At 50.7% G+C, this 21,854-nt stretch overlaps 1 protein-coding gene across 8 annotated transcripts in view; it reads left to right on the top strand.

Moving 5' to 3' along the window:
* patj (PATJ crumbs cell polarity complex component) overlaps positions 1-21,854 on the top strand; it is a 109,717-nt gene that overhangs the window by 74,798 nt on the left and 13,065 nt on the right. For all 8 annotated transcript variants that reach the window (XM_035412294.1, XM_035412296.1, XM_035412297.1 and 5 more), the window contains 10 exons: positions 4,717-4,913; positions 7,726-7,817; positions 12,077-12,149; positions 12,657-12,758; positions 12,884-12,976; positions 13,102-13,170; positions 14,188-14,317; positions 15,812-15,918; positions 21,096-21,179; positions 21,766-21,854. The exon at positions 21,766-21,854 is cut by the window's right edge and continues 105 nt beyond it. In XM_035412294.1, the coding sequence (XP_035268185.1) occupies positions 4,717-4,913; positions 7,726-7,817; positions 12,077-12,149; positions 12,657-12,758; positions 12,884-12,976; positions 13,102-13,170; positions 14,188-14,317; positions 15,812-15,918; positions 21,096-21,179; positions 21,766-21,854 (1,036 nt within the window). The remainder of the gene's footprint in view (positions 1-4,716; positions 4,914-7,725; positions 7,818-12,076; positions 12,150-12,656; positions 12,759-12,883; positions 12,977-13,101; positions 13,171-14,187; positions 14,318-15,811; positions 15,919-21,095; positions 21,180-21,765) is intronic.

Below are 21,854 nucleotides of genomic sequence, written 5' to 3'. Positions count from 1 at the left end.
GATGGATGGCCCCTGTACAGATGGCCAGATGAGGGACGTACCATTAGCCAGTGCTATATGTGGCGCACAAAAAGGGGGGCGCTAAATATGCTAAAGCTAACGAAGGCGGGACACAGGAGCCAGGGACTCCGTGGTGCACGGCCCACAGACAGTGGCGTTCACCCTAACCCTGGCCTCTACCGTTCATGAGAACGGCCTCTTGGAATTGAGCAGAAAATGCTAACAGCAGCAAAAAGGTCCATGGGCCCGTCTTTAAAGTGTGCTGTGGAAAGTTCTTCAGAGGGGGAGCCTCGGGAGCAGGGGCGGACGGTGCCGGATCCTTCGGCGGGATTACCACCCGCGGAGCTGCCGCGTTCTCCGGATACCCCCGTGGGGGGCGTCCGACGCGAGGCAGGGTCCACGCGCGCCTCTGACTGGACAGTGATGGAGGAGGCTCGTTAGCCTAGCCCGTCCGCCGGGACCTCCACCGCCCCGCGGCAGCCGTCTGGCGCCGAGAGCCAATGAGGTGCGGCCGTCTAGCGCGGGGAGCCAATGAGGTGCAGCCCGGGCCCGAGGCTGAGCGGGCGGCTAATGGGGATCGCTCCATCATCCGGGCAGGCGGTCCCAGCGCTGCCAGCCTCCCTCCGCCGGACGTCCCAGATTCGCGCTCCTCCGTAGCCCCGCCGCGCTCTGCTAATCGTGATTACTGCTCAGGCGGTCCCGGGCTCCCGGCAGCAGCGGGAGAGAGACGCGCCTGTGCGTCTGTGGCTGCGGCTCCTCATTGGTTGAGGCCGTCAGGTGGAAATGTGGCCTTTGTTTTAAGCACAGAGGAGGCTGTTTTTTCCCCCTCCTTTCTTTAAGCTCCGTGTTCCTCCTCCTTTTTGGGTTTTTCCATATAATCTGTGCCCCAACCTTCTGCTGTTGCCCCGGATTCCCCCCTCGTCCTTCTTGTGTTCTGGCCCCTCCCTCTCCCTCCCCACCCATCCTTCAAAGCGACTGGCCCCGCCCCTCCTGTTTTGCGGCTGATAATGAGTCATCGATCTTTAGTTCCTTCGAGCCCCTCGTTGCTCTGTGAGCCCAGCAGAATGGCTTCTAGTCTAACATGTATTTTTTTATTTTTTATCCATTTTTATTTTATTTTATTAATAGCCTTCCTTGAGGGTGGAGCGTGAGCAGACCATTGATCAGGCCGGGGCACAATCAATCCACTAGGACCAGGGGGAATATGAAAGTTTTATCGGTCTTTCAATTTGATACGCAGTGGAAAATGCACTATTAATGACTTCATGGGGAGGCTGGGATCAATTGAATAATTAAGACCTTGGGCATATCTGGCAATGCAAACGCTGCAGTCTTGAGAGAGCGACTCACTGGCTCACCGGCGTCGTGAGCTTTTTGCATGCTTTGCACCAGGACATTACATCACGCTTTAGCGTAGTCATGTTTGTTTTACCCAGACGTTTTTTAGAGATGCTGTTTCACCTGAAGTACTCATTTTTAGACCATAAATGTTTCTGTTTCTGATGGTAGCCGGCTTTATCGCTGTACGTTTTCTTCTGCTGTCGGCTGTCGAATAGTCTAACGGCTCTCGAGGTGTGTGCGCTTTGGTTTGCCCGCGTGGTTCTCTGGTAGATTCGATGTCTGAAAATGAGCATTTTAAAATAAATATGGAGAGAAAAAAAAATCACATCTCTGGTTTCTCATTGTGGCATATTACGTATAAATGAAAGCCTAAAATCTGCCAGCTAATACGGAAACTCTATCAGCCAGCTAATACCGAAACTCTAAACTGTATTGGTATGACATTTTCCTTGATTGAACTTTTTGGTCATTTAAAAAAACAAAGAAAAAACCTTGATTTATGTTCATTTTCCATCTTTATGACCCACATCTCTGTGAAAGCCCCGATGGAGCAGTAAAGGCATGAGCTAATAACTGTTAAGAGATGAATAGGAGAATTTCTGCTGTTTTTGTAAATGAAGCGTAAAGCTGGAATTAATGGGGCGTGGTCTTTATCGGGTCGAAACAGGCCCCTCTCTCTCTCTCTCCCTGTCTCTCTCTCTCTCTCTCCCCCTCTCCCTCTCTCTCTCTCCCCGCCGCGAACGGTCTGCTCTGCGGGGAGGGGGGAAATGTGTCCTCGCGTTTCATTTGTGGGAATTTATGTCGCTCTTAAGGGGTTTTAATTACTTTTATCACGTGGCGGCGGCATTTAAGGCTTCCCTGCAGTAAAAATAAATTGAAAATAAACACGGGGACAGCGAGCTTCTTGCAAAGGTTGCCCCCCCCCCCCCCCCTTCCCCTCACCGCTTTCATGGCCAGACAGCTGGAGTTTTAATCAAAATGGGGCTGACATGCAGGGCCGTCCATAAAGCACCCTCAGAAAGAGGCGGGCCGCGTGTATTTCATCCCCGGCTTCATTGCTCCTTCACCGGTGGTGATGTAGAAAACATCCGCAGGCCCACAAAGATCGATAAATAAATAATAACGAAGTTGCAGGTTTGGCGGGTGATGCTCAGGAGCCTGTGGATCGGTCCTTGATTGGCTCGGGCGTGTCTGATGGGGCCCCAGGGGGGCTTGATTGAATTTGCGTCTTTTCTGGCTGTCCGCGAAGCCGACCTGGGAGGAGGGACTACTTCATACATGTGTGGATCAAAACACAGCATCAAGGGTGATTTGACAGCTTCCTTCGCTTTTGGTGTATCCTAATGAGCTTTGCGCTTTGGAAGTGCATTATAATGAGTGTTAACCCAGCGAGCTCCGCTGAGAGGCCTGAGATCTTCAGTAGAGCCCTGGCGTTCTCCTGAGGAGCCTGCGATGGGCCGCTCGTACAGCGCGCGAGCGTAGCGCTGCTTTGAAAGTCCCCGCGTGGTCTGGGAGCCGCAGGGGAGCGCACGCGGAGAACCGCGAGCCTCTCCAGCAGCGGCAGCCGCGGGGGAGGGGGAGGGGGAGGGGGAGAGGGAGGGCGAGGGGGAGGATAAGGGGAAGATAAGGAGGAACACAAAGTGGCTTTGTCAGGCCTGGCTGCTTTCACACAGCGGGGATTATGGGAAATGTCAGCCAGCGAGACCCCTGCTTGGGCAGGCCCAGACACCGGGAGGGCGAGCCAATCGGCAGCCGCGCGCGCAAAGGTCACCGCGGCTACGCTAATAAGCGCCGGCGCTGCAGACAGACCGCGCTTCCTCAGAGAAACGCCCAGCTGTGATCTATTTATGCGCTCTAACCGAGCTGGGCTGCAGCAGGACTGGACTGCCAGGGCCTCTGGTAACCAGGCCACCATACACAGGCCTCGGTGACTTTGAGGGGATCCTGTGCCACACGGCCCGTGTTCTCATCCGGCAGAAGGATGCCGGTTCGTTGGAGCGCAGCCGCGCTCCTTGTTGTGTTCCAGAACGTTCCCGGTGTTTTTTCGCGGAATGTTACTGACAGTATGTTGAACTCTGAGTACAATGTGCACGGCTCTCTCGTTCTGAGGCCAAAAAGCTTTGCAAAAGCATTCGCTCTGAGTGCCTTTCCAAGTATTATTTTCATGCGAGTAGTGGAAGTAAGCCGCTGTCCTCCGATTGGCTCGGGGCGCACTCAGAACATCCAGCCCTGAACAATAAGATTTAAAAGCATTTTTCCCCCCCACGGTCTTTTCAATGATTGACGTCAACCTGATTTCCATGGCGATACATTTTAAGTTTGAGAACTCTTAATCCCCTTTTGGAGGAACAGTGGATACGCCGCTCAGCACATAGATGCATGATACATCATCTATCTCCCAGACTGTTCTACATAAATAAATATACTTTACATACCTATATACACTAAACATAAATACGTCGGTCAGTTTTGCATTGTTTGTACAGCCATCCACTACACGTTATATAAATCGTTATGTGCATCAGACTGCGACTGTGTGTGCAGTGGCCATAGTGAGGGTATACACGCTGTGCTCTTGCTGTGTCGATCAGAATAATGGCTTCATGAATAAATGCCTACCTTCTCTTTTGTACCTGGGACAGCAGAGAATCCGCTCCGGTTGTGACCGTTTGAAGTCACGTGGGGAATGTGGGTGTTGTGGTCCAGGTGCATTGTGGGTATTTTGTAGTTGGTGTTTTTGATACATAGGCATTTTGAGTTCTTGGTTGATTGGTGGGAACTAGAACTGGAATCAGTGTATGAAGGAAAAGCTCAGGAAGCTTTCAATGAAAGCTGTTGAGGCCTAAAATATCTTTCTGTCGAATTGAAATGAATTAGATTTCCTTAACAAGCACATTTGTATGTTAACCTTTGAGTGTCAATCATTAAAATGTATGTTTTCTCTGTTTCTAAGGCTTATATTTCACATTTGTTATATTTCAAATGATGGATTGCCAGTCCAACACAGTGAAATGGTGCCTTTTTTGAAAGAATTATCAAGGCCATGTCTGTGTGTGTCATTGTAGCTGTAGTTTTACATTTTTACTACCTACTCAACTGGTGTACAAATTAAAGTGAATTGTATGTTAAAAGGAAACTGAAGCATCATTTCCATCTGGATGCAGGAGGTAATGTTTTCATGGAAAAAGACTTAAGAGGCTGGAGGTATTTACGGTCTCTGTCCTTTGTGTGTGTGTGCGTGTGTGTGTGTGCGTGCGTGTGTTTGTGTGTGTGCGTGTGTGTGTACGTGTGTGTGTGTGTGTGTGTGTTCGTGTGTGCGTGTGTGTGTGTGTGTGTGTGCGTGTGTTCGTGTGTGTTTGTGTGTGTGTGTGTCAGAGCGGATCAGGCAGAGGTATGGGGACCTTCCGGGAGAGCTGCTGCTGGTGGAGCTGGAGAAGGACCGGCAGGGCCTGGGGCTCAGCCTGGCGGGAAACCGCGACCGCTCCTGCATCAGCATCTTCGTGGTGGGCATTACCGCCAACGGGCCGGCGGGCAGGGACGGCCGCATCCGCATCGGGGATGAGCTCCTGGAGGTGAGAGAACGCACAGGTGCACGTCCACACACACACACAGGCGCACACACACACCTACACACACAGGCGCACACACACACACACACCTACACACACACACACACACACACACACACCTACACACACAGGCGTGCGCGCACACACACACACACATACCTACACACACACACACACACACACACCTACACACACACACACACACACACACCTACACATACACACACGCCTACCTACACACACACACCTACACACACAGGCGCGCGCACACACACGTACCTACACACACACACACACACACACCTACACACACGCGCACACACACACACACACACGTACCTACACACACACACACACACACACACACACACGTACCTACACACACACACACACACACCTACCTACACACACAGGCGCGCACACACACACACACACACACATACCTACACACACACACACACACACACACACACATACCTATACACACACACACACACCTACCTACACACACAGGCGCACACACACACACACGTACCTACACACACACACACACACACACACCTACACACAGGCGCACACACACATATGCTTACACATTCACACACACCTACACACACACACACACACAGGCGCACACACGCATGCACACGCACATGCACACACATACACATACACAAAGAGAGACACGCAAACACACACCACTCTCACACACTCTCACTCTCTCAATCTCAAACACACAAACACACACACACACGCATACATACATATACACACACATCACACACATGCACGCAGAGACAGACACCACAAACAAAAAAGACATTCAGTTTGAACCCAATGAGAAGACTTTGTACACAGCTTCTGTTGGTAAAATGTATGCACACATTGAGCGTACTGTATGTGAACTATATATGTATATATGTGCATATGTGTGTGTGTGTGTATATATATATATATATATATATAGTTGCATGTTTGTGAGCACAGTGCATGCAAACTGTACAGCACATACAATGCATGCACATCCATGACACACATCACAGTGTAACAGGAGCAGCTACACACACGGAGACAGGTTAGCATTACATGCGAGCGACGTTCCCTCAGAACCAGCGCCGCTGCCTCAGGCATTCTTTTGTCAGAGGACAGCTCCAGTGATTGGCTGAAGGCCCTCTGTCCAGGCACCTTTCACTCTCAGTAAGAGTATTTTCCTGTTGAGCCCAGAATTCATCCTGGGGGAAAATGAAGCCTTTCCATCACTGTCACTGTGATGGCGCGTCTCTTTCCCAGAGAACAGGGAGAGCCAGGCTGATTTAAACCACCCTGTCACCGCTAGATTAATGGCAAGGAGGATCTGTCACTGTGGCAAGTGGAAAAACACCACTTTTCTTTGTGTCTTCCAGAATGGGCCACTCGGGTTAGGCTAATCAGAGAGAAATCCTCCTCGAATCGTCTGGCTTTGGAATTAGATGAATTTGTTTGTGCTGTGTTTGTACGCAGGGCTTTAGTTACGTTTCTGCTGGAGTACTGCTGCAGACCCTGCACATTCGCGGGCTTGTGACAGGAATGCCAATTCCTGAAAAACTGAACACATCGCGCATATTTCTGGGCTTCTTACTGACAGCCAAGGTTATGTTGCGCTAAATATTTAGCTTCTTTTTTTTTCTTTCGGAGTAATCCCTTCCAAGATATTAGGAAGCTATTTTCATTTGAGGATTGGTAAAGAGTTCATCAATCACTGCCTGCATATTGCTCTCTCTCCTCTCTCTCTCTCTCTCTCCTCTCTTGCTCCACTCTCTCTCTGTCCTCTGTCTCTCTCCTCTCTCTCCTCTCTCTCTCGCTCTCTCTCTCTCTCCTGTCTCTCTCCTCCCTCTCTCTCCTCTCTCTCTCTCTCTCTCTCTCTCTCGCTCTCAGTCTCGCTCTCTGTCTCTCTCCATTTCCTTAATTCCTTCTCTGTAATGCTGTTATCCATCACCTTTGTGAAAGCGCACACAGGGATCCCTGGTGGCGCAGTAATAGTTAAGCCACTGGCTGCTAGCGCAGGCTTAGCCCGTTATTCCGCCTGTGACCTGGGGGCTCCTGGGTAGTGGCTTTCAGCAGCAGGGCTTAGCTTCAGTCAGCCAGCGCCCCCTGGGGCTCCCCTGCTTAAGGATCCCCTCGCTGCCCGCCTTCAGGCTCCCGGCCGTCTGCAGACAGCGAGAGACGTGTCTGTGTCCCAGTCGGCACGAGCTAGCCGCGTACGGCGCCCTGCGGATAACGGAGGGGAAGATGGTCGGGTGTGGGAGGAGCGCCCGTACCTGTGCGTGGGCGGGTGCACGCGTGGGTGGGTGTGCGGGTACGCGTGTGGGTGCCTGTGCGTATGACGAGCAGTGGTCAGAGCGTGTAGTGGAATTTGTGATCTGAGTAGCTACTTGGAGACGCGTTCATTTAGGAACGCACCTGCACAGTGCACATATTTTACCTGCTGCTCGCAAATACACACAACATACATGTACACACAACACATGTACACAACACACACACACACACACCTCCCTGCTGTGTTGTATATATTACAGCATCCGCAAATGTAGACTGCCATCCCTGTTTTTCCTCAGAATATAAATGAAAAAAACGTGCTGTTTTAACACCAGGATGAGTGTCTCAAAAAAAATGCATAATCTTATGACAGCGTAGCCATTTGATCTTGGCTGTGTGTTAATAAGGTGCATGGCCAGTTTTGTAGCCTTTTGTAGTTTTTATTCCTGGTAGCCATAGATACCCTAGGCTGCCGACCAGAATTCTAATTCTAATGTGTTTTTCCTTCTCGGCCAAGATCAACAACCAGGTCCTGTACGGTAGAAGCCACCAGAATGCGTCTGCCATCATAAAGAGCGCCCCCGCCAAGGTCAAACTTGTTCTGGTCAGGTAAGAAGAACACCCGCCATTCTGGCTCAACCGCCAGACAGACATCCTGCTGTCGCTGTAGGTCGCATTCTAATCATTTCTGCAGTCAAAACAGGGCGACTTCCTGTTTACGCGGCGGCAGAGCGCCCGCAGAATCAATTGACAGGGCGGCGAGACTCGCTCGGTCCTTTCCCGTTCGCACACGTCACGGTAACGTTTCGCCTTTCCGTCACACCCGCTGATAACCGGGAGCCTTGCTGCCTGAATTGGCAGCAGATTGGTCAGATTCATCTCAGCAATGCCGCCCCAGCCAACGCGAAAGGTTCTCACGGCGTTACTGGGGTGTTTTTTTTGCGAATACAATAAGGTTACCGCTACATGACGGCAATATTGTGAGAACGTTTCGTGTTTGCTCGGGTAGGTTCTGCACGTTAATTGCGAAGGTCGTAGCTGTGATAATAAAGTTCTTTACGCTTCGACGAAGGGAGTCCATCTCCCAAACGCGTTAGCCTTCTTATGGGTCAATAAATATTTGAACGTGGTGGTGCTGTCTGGACCTTTCTTTTGCTACAGTGATAATTGAGTGTTTGGCTCATTATGAAAATGAATGCTCACTGCACACATCATTGCAATGAACCAGTGGAGTCTGGGCCTTCTCGTGGATATGCATATATATACATATATAACTGTCGAAACATACCGTAACACTGCCTCCTGATTTCAGCCATCGTACAGCAGTGATGTTTTTTTGACAAACCATACAAAAAACGCGTACCTGTTCTTCTTGCTTAATCTCTGAAGACAGGACAAATAGAGGCAACTCTAAGATGTCTGTGCGAAGTTAGATATGGCCTTTTCCTCAGGTAGTGTGGACTCTGCCGCCCCTGGGGAGGCAGTGAATTGAGACGGAGCCAGAGGGCGTGTCTGTTGCTTATGCATCACGGCGGGCATGTCTGAAACGGCGGAAGGACGAGCACACTGAGAGTAGCGCCTTCCCCTCAGTCAGTTCTGCACTGTACCGATACAGAGGGGAAGGAAAACGTCCTGGTATTTTCCTGATATTTTTTATCGGCAATCTTCAGCGCTGTATAAATAGTGTGAAACTGTTTAGAGAGGGAGGTTATATAAACTCTAGTTTGAGGGTTCTCGTGCCCTCTATGTTGCCATCTGAGACAAAGAGCGCGCTACGCGTGTGTCGAATACAAGCGCTTCACCTCACAGCTCTGCCAGCCTCCCGTCTTCCAGGGGAAGTCAAACGAACGAGCTGTGAAGTAATGACCTCCGTGGCACCGTCCCAAGATGCTTTTTTCCCCCCTACCTGTTCCTCTTCTTCTCCCATTTTTTTTTTCAAACCGAGCGACCGAGGGCAGCCCGTCGTCATCCTCAGAAACGGGCCTTTTTTTGCGTCTCGTCACGCAGCGTTCCGATATCCGTCCGCGCGTTCGGCGCGGAACAAGCCCCCGCCAAACCCCGCCCCCTCCCGCCGTCCGCGGGCGTCTCCCGGGAGAGCGACCCCGCCTTCTCTGCGCCCGCTCGCTTTCCTCAGGTGCTCTCCCCGTCGGCTTTAGTCAAACGCGCCGACGCCGACGGCTTCCTCCGGGCGGGAGGAGGGAGGAGCGCGGGACGCGCTGCCGGGTAGAGAGCGGGTCGGTACCGGTCCCTTACCCCGGCCTCTGTTTAGCAACCGCGACGCGGAAGCGATGGCTGTGGCGTCGAGGAGGAGAGAACCCGTGGCGGAGATCCAAACGGGGATTAATGATTCTTTTGCTGTCATACGCGGGGGGGGGGGAGCTGCGATGCTAACGCGGCGGGAGGCTGCTCTGCCAGGCTCAGATCAATGGACACGCACGCCAGAGCGATGCTAACGATCGCCCGCTATTTTCTCAGGTGCTGTTTATTTCGGTCTTTATTAATATTTATTAGGCCGTCTTCGGCATTTTATTTTTCTGGAAATTGACAACCCGTCCCCGCCGCACCTTCTGCCAGGAATCGATGCCTAATCTGGAGAGGAGAGAGAGAGAGCGCCGGTCTTTTTCTTTTTTGTTTTTTTAAAGAAAGCGACGTGTCAAAAAGCCAGCGTTTGAGACCGGCGGTGTTTGTGTCACAGCCGTGTGCTGTATTTTGATTTCAAGAGCACTTTTTTAAGAAGTAGAACCCCCCCCCCCCCCACCTCCCTCCTGTAACTTACAAAAGGTCATCTGCCAGAGGAAGATTGAATGTTGGAAGGTGGCGAAGAGATTCTGTCATATCACTATGGCAACATCAGTGTGAGGCAGTCAGTGTGAACTGATAACCCAAACAGGAGTCACAAAGTGCCCCTTATTTCCGACCGATGGAGCGTCAGATGTCGCCGCTCCTGCGTGTGTGCGGCTTAGCGCGGCGGCGTTTCTGTTCGCACGTCGCCGTTCGGCATCGCGGCGACCTTGTAGACGACGGCGGGCTCCTTCCTCCTCCTCCTCCTCCTCCTCTTATTTGCGCGGGGAGGGAGCGGAGCGAGCGGCGACGGATTGATACATCCGTAAATTCTCCCAGCCCTCCTCCAGTGCCCTCCACCCTGACAAAAAACACATTAACTGTAATTGGAGAGGGGTCAGTCACTGGCCAGGGACGATAAAAGGAGACGTGGGGAGAGAGGGAGGGAGGGAGGGAGGGAGAGAGGGAGGGAGGGAGGGAGAGGGAGGGAGGTGGAGACAGCGAGAGGGAAAGAGAGAGAGCCAATGATGAAGCCAGTATGAGCTGGAGACGGCGCCCGCCGTGTGACTCGGTGACCACCGCACGCGCTCCCTGGGGAAAATGCCCTCAGACGCCTCAGCCCGGCGTGGCTCCCCCACGCTCCGTTCCTCCGCCCACGGGAGCGCCGAGCATTCTGGGATGTCCGCGCTCCGCCCTTGAACGGAAAGACCCGGTGGACGAGGGGGCGCTTTCCCTGGGGGGGACCCCGACACTGAGGGAGAAGAGGAGGCGATGCCGCTGTTCGGCTTGTGTTGCGCTGGGTGACGACTCCTTACCGCTCAACACGTGTCCGTGTGCCTGTGTCTCCATCTTTCATTTCCTGGGCTTTTCGTGCGTTTGAGGCCCGTTCCACCGAAGCCACCGTTCGCATGCGTGACCGTGTGTGACCGTGCGTGTTCTGTGTGTGACCGTGCGTGACCGTGCGTGACCGTGTGTGACCGTGCGTGTTCTGTGTGTGACCGTGTGTGACCGTGCGTGACCGTGCGTGACCGTGCGTGACCGTGCGTGTTCTGTGCGTGACCGTGTGTGACCGTGCGTGTTCTGTGTGTGACTGTGCGTGACCGTGCGTGACCGTGCGTGTTCTGTGTGTGACCATGCGTGACCGTGCGTGTTCTGTGTGTGACCGTGCGTGACCGTGCGTGTTCTGTGTGTGACCGTGCAGGTTCTGTGTGTGCTTGTGCTGGTACTGTGCCGTGTGCCGGAAGGGAACAGACTCCAGTGCTGTCGGTTTCGTACCAGCAGGCATAGCTGTAGAACCAAGGCAACCCGTGACTGTGATAGTAGTGTCGTGCATATTGGCTCATTTAAAAGGGTCTTTCAAATTAAATGTTGCGTAACACTCTGTGTGTGTGTGTGTGTGTGTGTGTGTGTGTGTGTGTTTGTGCCTGTGCATTTGTGTGTGTGTGCATGTGCCTACATGTGTGTGCATGTGTGCGTATGTGTGTGTGCACGCGTGCATGTGAAATCTAGAAACATTAAAGCTGTAGGCTCAGGCCTTGCATGTGTTGCTGGTAGATAAGCAGTTCTGGTCTTTAAACGTGTTTGCTACGGTGTTCCTGCGTCTCCGCCGGTCCGTGCGCGGGATCGAGGCTGTGCGCTGGCACTCGGGCTCTGTGGTGTGTGACGGCTTTGGTAAACCCCAGTCCCCCCTGCCTCAGGCGGCGTTTATTGCTTTGCCGAAATGTTGGTTGTTTGTTTTCCTGTTACAGCACACAGACGAGAACCCTGCCTGCGTTGTCGCCGAACATCTGTCGCGATGGCGAGATGGCGGGCAGGCCCCGGGCGGAGCAGATGGAGGCGCGGGGGCTGCCCCGCCCCGCTCAGGGCCACCGGGGCATTCCCGCGTAGTTCGGGAAGGGGGGTGGGGGTGGGGGTGGAGGTGGAGGTGGAGGACACTCGCGTGAGAGCGGGGTCTCACAGTGTACCGTTTCCATCGGGCTCGCTCGCACAGGAAGCCTCCGTCGCTAACCCAGCGCCCCTAGCAAATAACCCTTTTATTTACGCCAGCGCTACGTTTTCCATTCTCCATGTTCTCTTCTCTTCCCAAGGAACGAAGACGCTGTCAATCAGATGGCCGTGCCGCCCTTCCCCGCCCCCCCGCCGCCGATCTCGTCCAATGAGGTACGTTCGCGGAGCGCGGCGCTCCCCTCTTAAGCGGCGGCGTTCGGGCTGCTCGGGTTCGCGACCGCGACCCTCCGGCCCAGGCGCGCGGGGCGATCAGTCGCGTTTCGCACGCGCAATCGAGCAGCGGGAGGGCGGCGGGATGGGATCGCACGCTCTCTGCTCTCGCTGAAGTCTCCGGCATTTCCGTGGAAGGCGGTCTGACGGCGCACGTCTCCGCTGATGTTTTTTAATGAGCAGAGGGGCCAAAACAAACGGGTTTTATTAAAGTTTAATACCCGCTCCTGCGTACCACCGGCGAAGCGTGCAGACATCCGCAGGTTAATGGAGTCTGCGCTCCGTAATGCCCGGTTATTTAAGCTTAATGCGGAGGTAATGGCCCTTGGGCTCTGAACTCCGCTTTGGCGCGGTTCTTGTTTAAGTGAGTGCCCGCTCATACTTAATTAGCAACGGCGGTAATAAAGCTTTGGAATGAGTGTTGCTAATTGTGGTATGATTATGTTGCAGTCCCTCCACAATGCTGCAGCGGTCCTGCCGCCCGCGGACAAGCCCCAGCCCCCCGAGTCTCTGCCCCTCAGCAGGGCTCTCCCAGAATCCTCTCTGGCCAAGGTGAGGACGCTCGGTGGCCGCGCCTTTCCTGCGCTCGTTGGACCCTCTTTGTGGCGACCGTTGCCGTGGCGCCGAGCGGGGGTCCTGACCCCCCTCTCTCTCTGCCCTCCCTCGTTCGTCCGCAGGAGCAGGTCGGCGCGGCGTCTGGCGAGAGCGCGGAACCCCCTCCCCTGGAGTCCGCCCTGAAGAGCCTCAGCGACGGCGAGTCCGTCTCCAAGGTGAGCTCGCAGACGCCTTCGTCGCCCGGTTCTCTCCGTCTCTTACGCTCGCGGCGTCACGCTCGTCTCTTACGCTCGTCCCTTACGCTCGCGGCGTCACGCGCGCGTCTCTGCTCTGTTTGCAGAAGCTCAAGTCCTCGGAGAAGAGCGTGGAGTCGGACAGCGAGCTGGCCGCGAAGCCTGCACTGGAGCAGGTGAGCTGGCTACGAGCAGGGAGGGCTGTATCTCTCTGGATATATAATAAAACACGGTGTTCGGTTGCTGTGTGAGGCTCTGATGCTCTGGGAGCAGATGAACACAGCAAGGTGTGAGGATATATGAGAGAGTGCTGTGTTCAGTAGCTGTGTGAGGCTCTGGGAGCAGATATATGAGAGAGCACGGTGTTCAGTAGCTGTGTGAGGCTCTGGGAGCAGATGTATGAGAGAGTGTGGTGTTCAGTAGCTGTGTGAGGCTCTGGGAGCAGATAAGAGAGAGCGTGGTGTTCAGTAGCTGTGTGAGGCTGTAGGAACAGATATATGAGAGAGCACGGTGTTCAGTAGCTGTGTGAGGCTCTGGGAGCAGATATATGAGAGAGTGCGGTGTTCAGTAGCTGTGTGAGGCTGTAGGAGCAGATATATGTGAGTGTGGTGTTCAGTAGCTGTGTGAGGCTGTAGGAGCAGATATATGAAAGTGCAGTGTTCAGTAGCTGTGTGAGGCTGTAGGAGCAGATACATGAAAGTGTGGTGTTCAGTAGCTGTGTGAGGCTCTGGGAGCAGATATATGAGAGAGCACGGTGTTCAGTAGCTGTGTGAGGCTCTGGGAGCACATCAGTGGGGAGGCACACAGTCAGGATACAGCAGACGGTGATGTACAGTGACTGTAAGAGGGCTTGTGTGGGGTACAGCAGCTTTCAGAGATAGCATACGACACAGAGGCTGTGTTCTGAGAGGGTCATATTGCCAGAGATACTATTGTTGTTTTCACAGAGCCTGTGATAAGCTAGTGTGGGATGAGTTTCAGGGGTGGAAATGGGTCATGTCATTTCTATGGTTACAGTTTCTCCAAGGAAATTGTTCTGTGATTATAAGATAATGGCCATACGTTACAAAAAACTGAAGCATGTTGTTTGTAATAAATATTTGTTGGTGCAAATTTGTTGAGCGTGATGAAATATTAACGTACCTCTGTCTCGTAGTGTGTATGAACATGTTTCGTAATATTTGCTTTATTAGAGCGTCGTCTTTTCGAAGGCTTCTAAGACCTCCAGCAAGCTACCCTCGGGCGTTTTGGACAGGGCTGTGTCTCTCCCGGCACCCCCTCCCCCCTCCTGCACCAGCCCCGACTTCCAGTACTGCAGTCGAGGTACAGCAACGCGAGGCGCTGTGCGCTAGGCATTGCAGCTGTGTAAAACTAAACCTGCAAGCTCTTACATGAAGCCAAGTGTCCAAATCTTTCTACGTTATGTTGCCTGTGTGTGTCCATTTTAATTCCTAATGTCTGATTCTAATTAGTATTTAAATACTGATGTTTGCCTGATGTCTTGGTGCTTCTCTCTGTGTGTTTGCCTTGCAATTATATGAATTCTCTGGGAAAGCTGGAATAAAAAATTCAGTCGTTCGCAGTGCAGAATAGAGCAGAATGCCCTTGGAAACATCAGGGTGTTGCATCGTGCCAGTACGGCAGAGCGTAGCCCAGCACAGAACGGCTCGGGGCAGCACGGCCCAGTCACAGAACTGTCCGGCATGCGAGTCAACTCAACTTTATTTATAAAGCACATTTAAAAGCAACCGACGTTGACCGCAGTACTGTATAATTAGGGCGGGGCAGTCTACTCAAAGCAGGAGCCAGGACTCATCTCTCAAGACTTCAAAATGGCAGGGCTCCAGTGTCGTTTTCCAGCTGTAACCTTTCGTCTGTTTTTTTGGCTTTGCGTTCTTCGGTGATTGGAAAGGCAGAGTCACAGTCGCTTTAAGGTTTATAACTGTAAAGCCGGTCGTAAAATACGCCAATTTAGCCCTGATTTAACTTCGGTAATTTCCCTCCAGAGTTTGCCAGGACCGGTGTAGCTTAGCGTACGCTCTCTGAAATCAGACTTCAGCTTAATGCCGTAAGTGCTGCTGCCTCACAAGTCCTCAGGAGACAGTGTGTGTGACTGTAATTGCCTCAGTGTGCTCTTCGCTAAGTTTTATAAGTTTTATGTTGCCGAGGGAGGAGGGTGTGCAGCCAAAATCCAGTGTTTGTTTGTTTATTTATTTCATGTTTCATTTTTTGAAGATTTTGCAAGGTATGCTTTACCAGCAGTGAGAGTGAGGGCTGGAGCACAGGGGGGCTTTGGTTGCTCTTTCATATTTTTGACATTCATCAGTGGTTGTTTTCTCCTGCTGGGTAAGTTCAGTTTTGTGGGAACATAATTGAACAGAGACTGAAGGGCAGTACAGTATGAAAAGGTCCCTGGGGAGTCTTGGGTTGGGGGCCCCACTACCCGAACCCCCGTTTTGAATTAATGTAGTGTGTGACCCGGTTTTGTCATTATGGACGTTGTGTGCGTTCTTGTTTATATCTGGATTATTTATTTAATTCATTTTGGTTAAGTAGCTCGCACAAGGGTACGATGGCAGTGCCCTACCTGGGAATCGACCCTTCAACCTTGGAGTTACAAGCCCATTTTCCTAGCCATTATGCTACACTGCCACAGTTTAGCTACATTTTGACTACATTTTAATTCCTCACTATTATTGTCATATTACTGTAAAAAAAAAAAAAAAAAAACAGTGCGACTGTCAATGATTCAGTCCCTGCTCTTACGGATAGAGAGGCTAACGCTACCTTTCTCCCTCTCGCCCCCCATCGGCGTAGACCCCGCCACGTGCCCCATCGTCCCGGGGCAGGAGACGGTCATCGAGATCTCCAAGGGGCGCTCCGGCCTGGGGCTCAGCATCGTGGGGGGCAAAGACACGCAGCTGGTGAGCCCCGCCTCCTCCCTCTCCGCTCTGCACGCGTGCAGCGTGTGCGCTAGCGTGTTAGCGTCACAGCGTGAATGCTCCACAGGCTGTTCCTTTACCAGGGGCCAGTCTCCTTCAGTATTGCATTTCAACTCACTATTTAAACTGTACAAATAGGAAGGAATTCATGCACTCTGTTCACGTAACAAATTATACTCCTGACCCAAGCAAGTGTCTCCCTTCTGTTGGCGACGCGTTCTATTTTTATTGAAATGGCGATCGTTTATGTGCTCGTGTCTGCTCTCAGAGCTAATGGGTCTTCGGTTAGCTTCAGGACCCGAAATGGAACGCGATGCCGCGAAGAAGCCGGCGAATTGAAGCGGGGATCCATTAGCGCGCTGCTAAATATTTGTGAAAATTGCAGTCATTATCATGTCATTAGCTGATCACATGACCAGTGAGTCTGTAACTAAGCGCCAGAAACTGGTCGTCTTTCACTCTTCTGTTTTGCATAATCACTGGTGCTTGCGTAACGACGGTCTGCCTTTGAAATAGTTTTGATGTGGAAAGGCACCTGACCTGAAATGCTGATCGCAGGGAGGGTGCCGGCATGCTGGATCTTTCAACAATTCGCAATAAGCGTAAGAGAGAGGAGGAATTTTATACAGCAAGCCACCTTGAGGGTCAGAGAACCAGTCAGAAGGGCCGGTCCTTATAAAACGCGTGATGGTGAGAGAAGATCTGGACGTTTAACTGCAGCACACAGTGGGGGTGAATACTGAATCGCGCCACACGGCTGTAATAAAAACATTTTGGTACAACTAAAGAATTTTGGGAGCCGTCCGCATTTTCCTTACCACCCTGAAGACATTCACTGCCAAAAGATCAACATCTCACCTGGCCATCGGGATGCAGAATGGGCTGTTTCCTGTCCCCTGAACGTCCCTAATCACTCAGATAAGCAGTGGCAAAGCTCCCAGAGCCATGGGTCCCCGGACTGTCCGTCACTTTGCAGCCACTGACGTGCTGAGCGTGCCAAAGGCAGGCTCCCCCCCCCCCCCAGTACAGTCCTTCCCTGCTGCTGTACCGGCGCGGTCAGGCTAGGCTAAATCTCTCACGTGTGATTGTGACTTTGTGAGCGCTGTACTGTGTGAACACCGAAATTAACCATAGAAATATCCGGTAGAGCTGTGCATCACGGTTAGCTGGCTGCAAATTGCACTCAGTCCTGCGGTTGTTTACTTGATATTTTCCACTCCGGTTCAGCCAGGTTCTCCTACGGAGAGTAGGATCTATCACAGAAGGACACAGTGAGACTAACATTAATAGAGGGGAGGATCTATCACAGAGAGACACAGTCAGATTAACATTAATAGAGGGGAGGATCTATCACAGAGAGACACAGTCAGACTAACATTAATAGAGGGGAGGATCTATCACAGAGAGACACAGTCAGACTAACATTAATAGAGGGGAGGATCTATCACAGAGAGACACAGTCAGACTAACATTAATAGAGGGGAGGATCTATCACAGAGAGACACAGTCAGACTAACATTAATAGAGGGGAGGATCTATAACAGCAGTACATACACAGTTATTGCTGCACTAATAGAGGACGATCTGTAACAGAGGGCAGTCAGAGTAACATTACTGGAGAGGCAGATCTATAAAAGTAGTACACAGTTAGAGCTGCAGTAATAGAGGACAGTCTGTAACGGCAGTCAGAGTAACATTACTGGAGAGGCAGATCTATAAAAGTAGTACACAGTTAGAGCTGCACTAATAGAGGACAGTCTGTAACAGGGCAGTCAGAGTAACATTACTGGAGAGGTAGATCTATAAAAGTAGTACACAGTTAGAGCTGCACTAATAGAGGACAGTCTGTAACAGGGCAGTCAGAGTAACATTACTGGAGAGGTAGATCTATAAAAGTAGTACACAGTTAGAGCTGCAGTAATAGAGGACAGTCTGTAACAGAGGGCAGTCAGAGTAACATTACTGGAGAGGCAGATCTATAAAAGTAGTACACAGTTAGAGCTGCACTAATAGAGGACAGTCTGTAACAGGGCAGTCAGAGTAACATTACTGGAGAGGTAGATCTATAAAAGTAGTACACAGTTAGAGCTGCACTAATAGAGGACAGTCTGTAACAGAGGGCAGTCAGAGTAACATTACTAGAGGGGCAGATCTATAAAAGTAGTACACAGTTAGAGCTGCAGTAATAGAGGACAGTCTGTAACAGAGGGCAGTCAGAGTAACATTACTAGAGGGGCAGATCTATAAAAGTAGTACACAGTTAGAGCTGCACTAATAGAGGACAGTCTAACAGAGGGCAGTCAGAGTAATAATACTGGAGAGGTAGATCTATAAAAGTAGTACACAGTTAGAGCTGCAGTAATAGAGGACAGTCTGTAACAGAGGGCAGTCAGAGTAACATTACTGGAGAGGTAGATCTATAAAAGTAGTACACAGTTAGAGCTGCACTAATAGAGGACAGTCTAACAGAGGGCAGTCAGAGTAATATTACTGGAGAGGTAGATCTATAAAAGTAGTACACAGTTAGAGCTGCAGTAATAGAGGACAGTCTGTAACAGAGGGCAGTCAGAGTAACATTACTGGAGAGGTAGATCTATAAAAGTAGTACACAGTTAGAGCTGCAGTAATAGAGAGGACAGTCTGTAACAGGGCAGTCAGAGTAACATTACTGGAGAGGTAGATCTATAAAAGTAGTACACAGTTAGAGCTGCAGTAATAGAGGACAGTCTGTAACAGAGGGCAGTCAGAGTAACATTACTGGAGAGGTAGATCTATAAAAGTAGTACACAGTTAGAGCTGCACTAATAGAGGACAGTCTGTAACAGAGGGCAGTCAGAGTAACATTACTGGAGAGGCAGATCTATAAAAGTAGTACACAGTTAGAGCTGCACTAATAGAGCTCAGTCTGTAACAGAGGGCAGTCAGAGTAACATTACTAGAGGGGCAGATCTATAAAAGTAGTACACAGTTAGAGCTGCAGTAATAGAGGACAGTCTAACAGAGGGCAGTCAGAGTAACATTACTGGAGAGGTAGATCTATAAAAGTAGTACACAGTTAGAGCTGCAGTAATAGATGACAGTGTAACAGAGGGCAGTCAGAGTAACATTACTGGAGAAGTAGATCTGTAAAAGTAGTACACAGAACTGCAGTAATAGAGGACAGTCTGTAACAGAGGGCAGTCAGACTAACATTAATAGAGGGGAGGATCTATAACAGCAGTACATACATAGTTATTGCTGCACTAATAGAGGACGATCTGTAACAGAGGGCAGTCAGAGTAACATTACTGGAGAGGTAGATCTATAAAAGTAGTACACAGTTAGAGCTGCACTAATAGAGGACAGTCTGTAACAGAGGGACGCGATAAGGCCGTCTGTCTGCTCTCTTCTTCTGAAGAGGAGCAGTGACTCACCGGCTGCTGCCGCCCAGAGGCTCCTTCAGCGTCCGCACACACAATCGAGACTCTTGTTTCATCTGATGTGTGTGAATGGAGCGGAGGAGACGCGAGCCGCCGGAGGCCAGGACAGCCGCAGGCTGCAGTGCCCGGTGCCCAGCCCACCACAGGGCCTCTCACTGGGCCACAGGAGGCAGGGAAAGAACAGACGCTCCCCAGCGAGGCGAGGCAGCCGTTTGATTTAGCCTTTTGTTCGTATCCGGCCGTGCAACCTTTGTCGCTTGTCCCCCCCCCCCCCTCTTGTTCACCATTCTCGCCGTCTCTCGACACAGTACTGTCCAATAAAGCTGAAAATCCCATTAAAAATATATTTTACAAAATGTGCTATTTTCATGGTTTCGGTGGTTAAATCAAGCTACATTTTATTTGTTTTTATAGAAAGATAAAATATGAGTCTGTAAAGTTCGGAGGACTGGACTCCATAGGTTAGACATCCTTAAGTAGAATCTGGGCTATGTTATTGGCCAATTACAATCTGGAGTGAACAGTGCTGGAATATAATTGGCTTAATCCCAGCTGGGCAGTGTCAGTATCTGACCAGGATTCTGCTAGTTAATACTGCATTACCGTATCCTAGCAACTGTCCAGGTGCCAAAAGGCTAGCAGTAGTGTGACACCTGTCCTTCACACTCTGCTGTAGTATGTGGTTTAGATTAGCATTGAAAATAGTCACCCTGACAGCCATAGCACAGGCTGTTGTACACTAGAGAAGGTCTTGGAAAAGGAATGCTTTAGTATAGATGGCAATTAATCATTTCACATTTATCAGTAAAAAAAACAAAACAATATAGAAATTTTCAAGTGGCTTGTGTGATGAATTGCGTCATTAACTTTGACAGATTTGTGACCGTATGGTAGGGCATATTGTGGCGCTTGTGATTTTGTTGCGTTATGCACTGTGGAATCATCTTAACGATCAGAGGAGGATGTAGCAAAGGATGATGTTTGCCTGTAGAGAGTGAGCATTTCAGACCTGTGCTATGACAGTGTCATTAGTTATCTTCAACAATCTACCACTGTTTTCACACCAGTGCGTCTGAAATAAGAGGGCAATCCATTCCTGCTGAATTTGTATATTATTGGGATATTCTGCCTTGAGTTAAGTACTCGGTAATAGCCTACCTGAAAATGGAGACTGTGATTGGTAGTTCCTGTCTAATTGTGTGGTGACTCTATAGGTACCTAAGACCTGCATCAGCATATTACACCATTTCGCTGAAGGCAATGTGCAAGTGCATTTGAATTTTACAGAAGTTTAAGTTTAACATAACATTATTGCAGCACTCAAAATCATATTTTTATTAGGTTGTATTTAATTAAATATGCAGAACTATGTCTAAAATTGCTCTATATTGCTAATAAAATGGCCAGATCTGCCATCCCTGGTTGAACCCGTTTCTCTCACCCTGGAATGGTGCTTTGGGGGCTTGCAATTCCTCCATTACAAAAAGAACAAGGTTTTATGGCTGAGCAAGTTCATGGGTGAGCGTATCAGAGGACTGAATGTGCTTCTCAAATTAGGGGTTCTGATTTACTAAGACCTTTAGCACGTGTCAGTCAGGCTACCTCCATATTTTAACCTTATCCATTATCAGCAAATAGGCCAAACTGATCCTAGATCAGCCCACCTACTCTAAGACGTTTTTTTATTTGTCCAGGCTCAGGCCTAATTGTGTCTTATTACGTGTGCGTGTCTCCACGCAGGATGCCATCGTGATCCACGAGGTGTACGAGGAGGGGGCTGCCGCTCGCGATGGGCGGCTGTGGGCTGGAGATCAGATCCTGGAGGTGAGCAGCATGCGGAGTGAGCTCCACCTCGGGCCTGACAGCTCTCTTACCTCAACAGCAGAGGGGAAAATAACACTTTTCCCTCCAAATATCTAATAGAACGCTCCATGCTGATTTCCTGTTTGTATACCTGGTACAAGAACCCCACCTGCTGGACAGACAGAGCAATGACGTACTGTGGCAGACGCACTGGAGCAAAAACTCCTTTTGTGTTGAGATGACAAAGCTTATAAAGCCAGACTGTTTAGGCCTGAGAAGTCAGGGCCGCAGTGCCTGCAGGCTTTCCAAGTGCTTAACCTTAACAGTCCACTCATCTCTGTGTAAATGGAGTGCATTCACCTTCCCTCCCAAGCTGTTAGCGTTAGTGGTGTGGAGAGAGCTCAACAGCCCTGTTAACGGAATGCACTGGTGTGTGTGTGTGTGTGTGCGCATGTTTTTCTGTGTGTGCATGTTTGCGTATGCGTGCATGCGTGTGCATTTTTCTGATTGTATGCGCGTGTGCGTGCGTGTGCATTTTTCTGATTGTATGCGTGTGTGTGTGCGTACGTGTGCATTGTTCTGATCGTATGCGTGTGTGTGCGCGCAGGTGAACGGGGTGGACCTGCGGAGCGCGGCGCACGAGGACGCCATCGCCGCGCTGAGGCAGACTCCGCCCAAGGTGCGCCTGACCGTGCT

The sequence above is a fragment of the Anguilla anguilla genome, chromosome 4 (assembly GCF_013347855.1).
Source record: "Anguilla anguilla isolate fAngAng1 chromosome 4, fAngAng1.pri, whole genome shotgun sequence".
NCBI lineage: Eukaryota > Metazoa > Chordata > Actinopteri > Anguilliformes > Anguillidae > Anguilla > Anguilla anguilla.
This window is presented reverse-complemented; position numbering and strand designations above follow the sequence as displayed.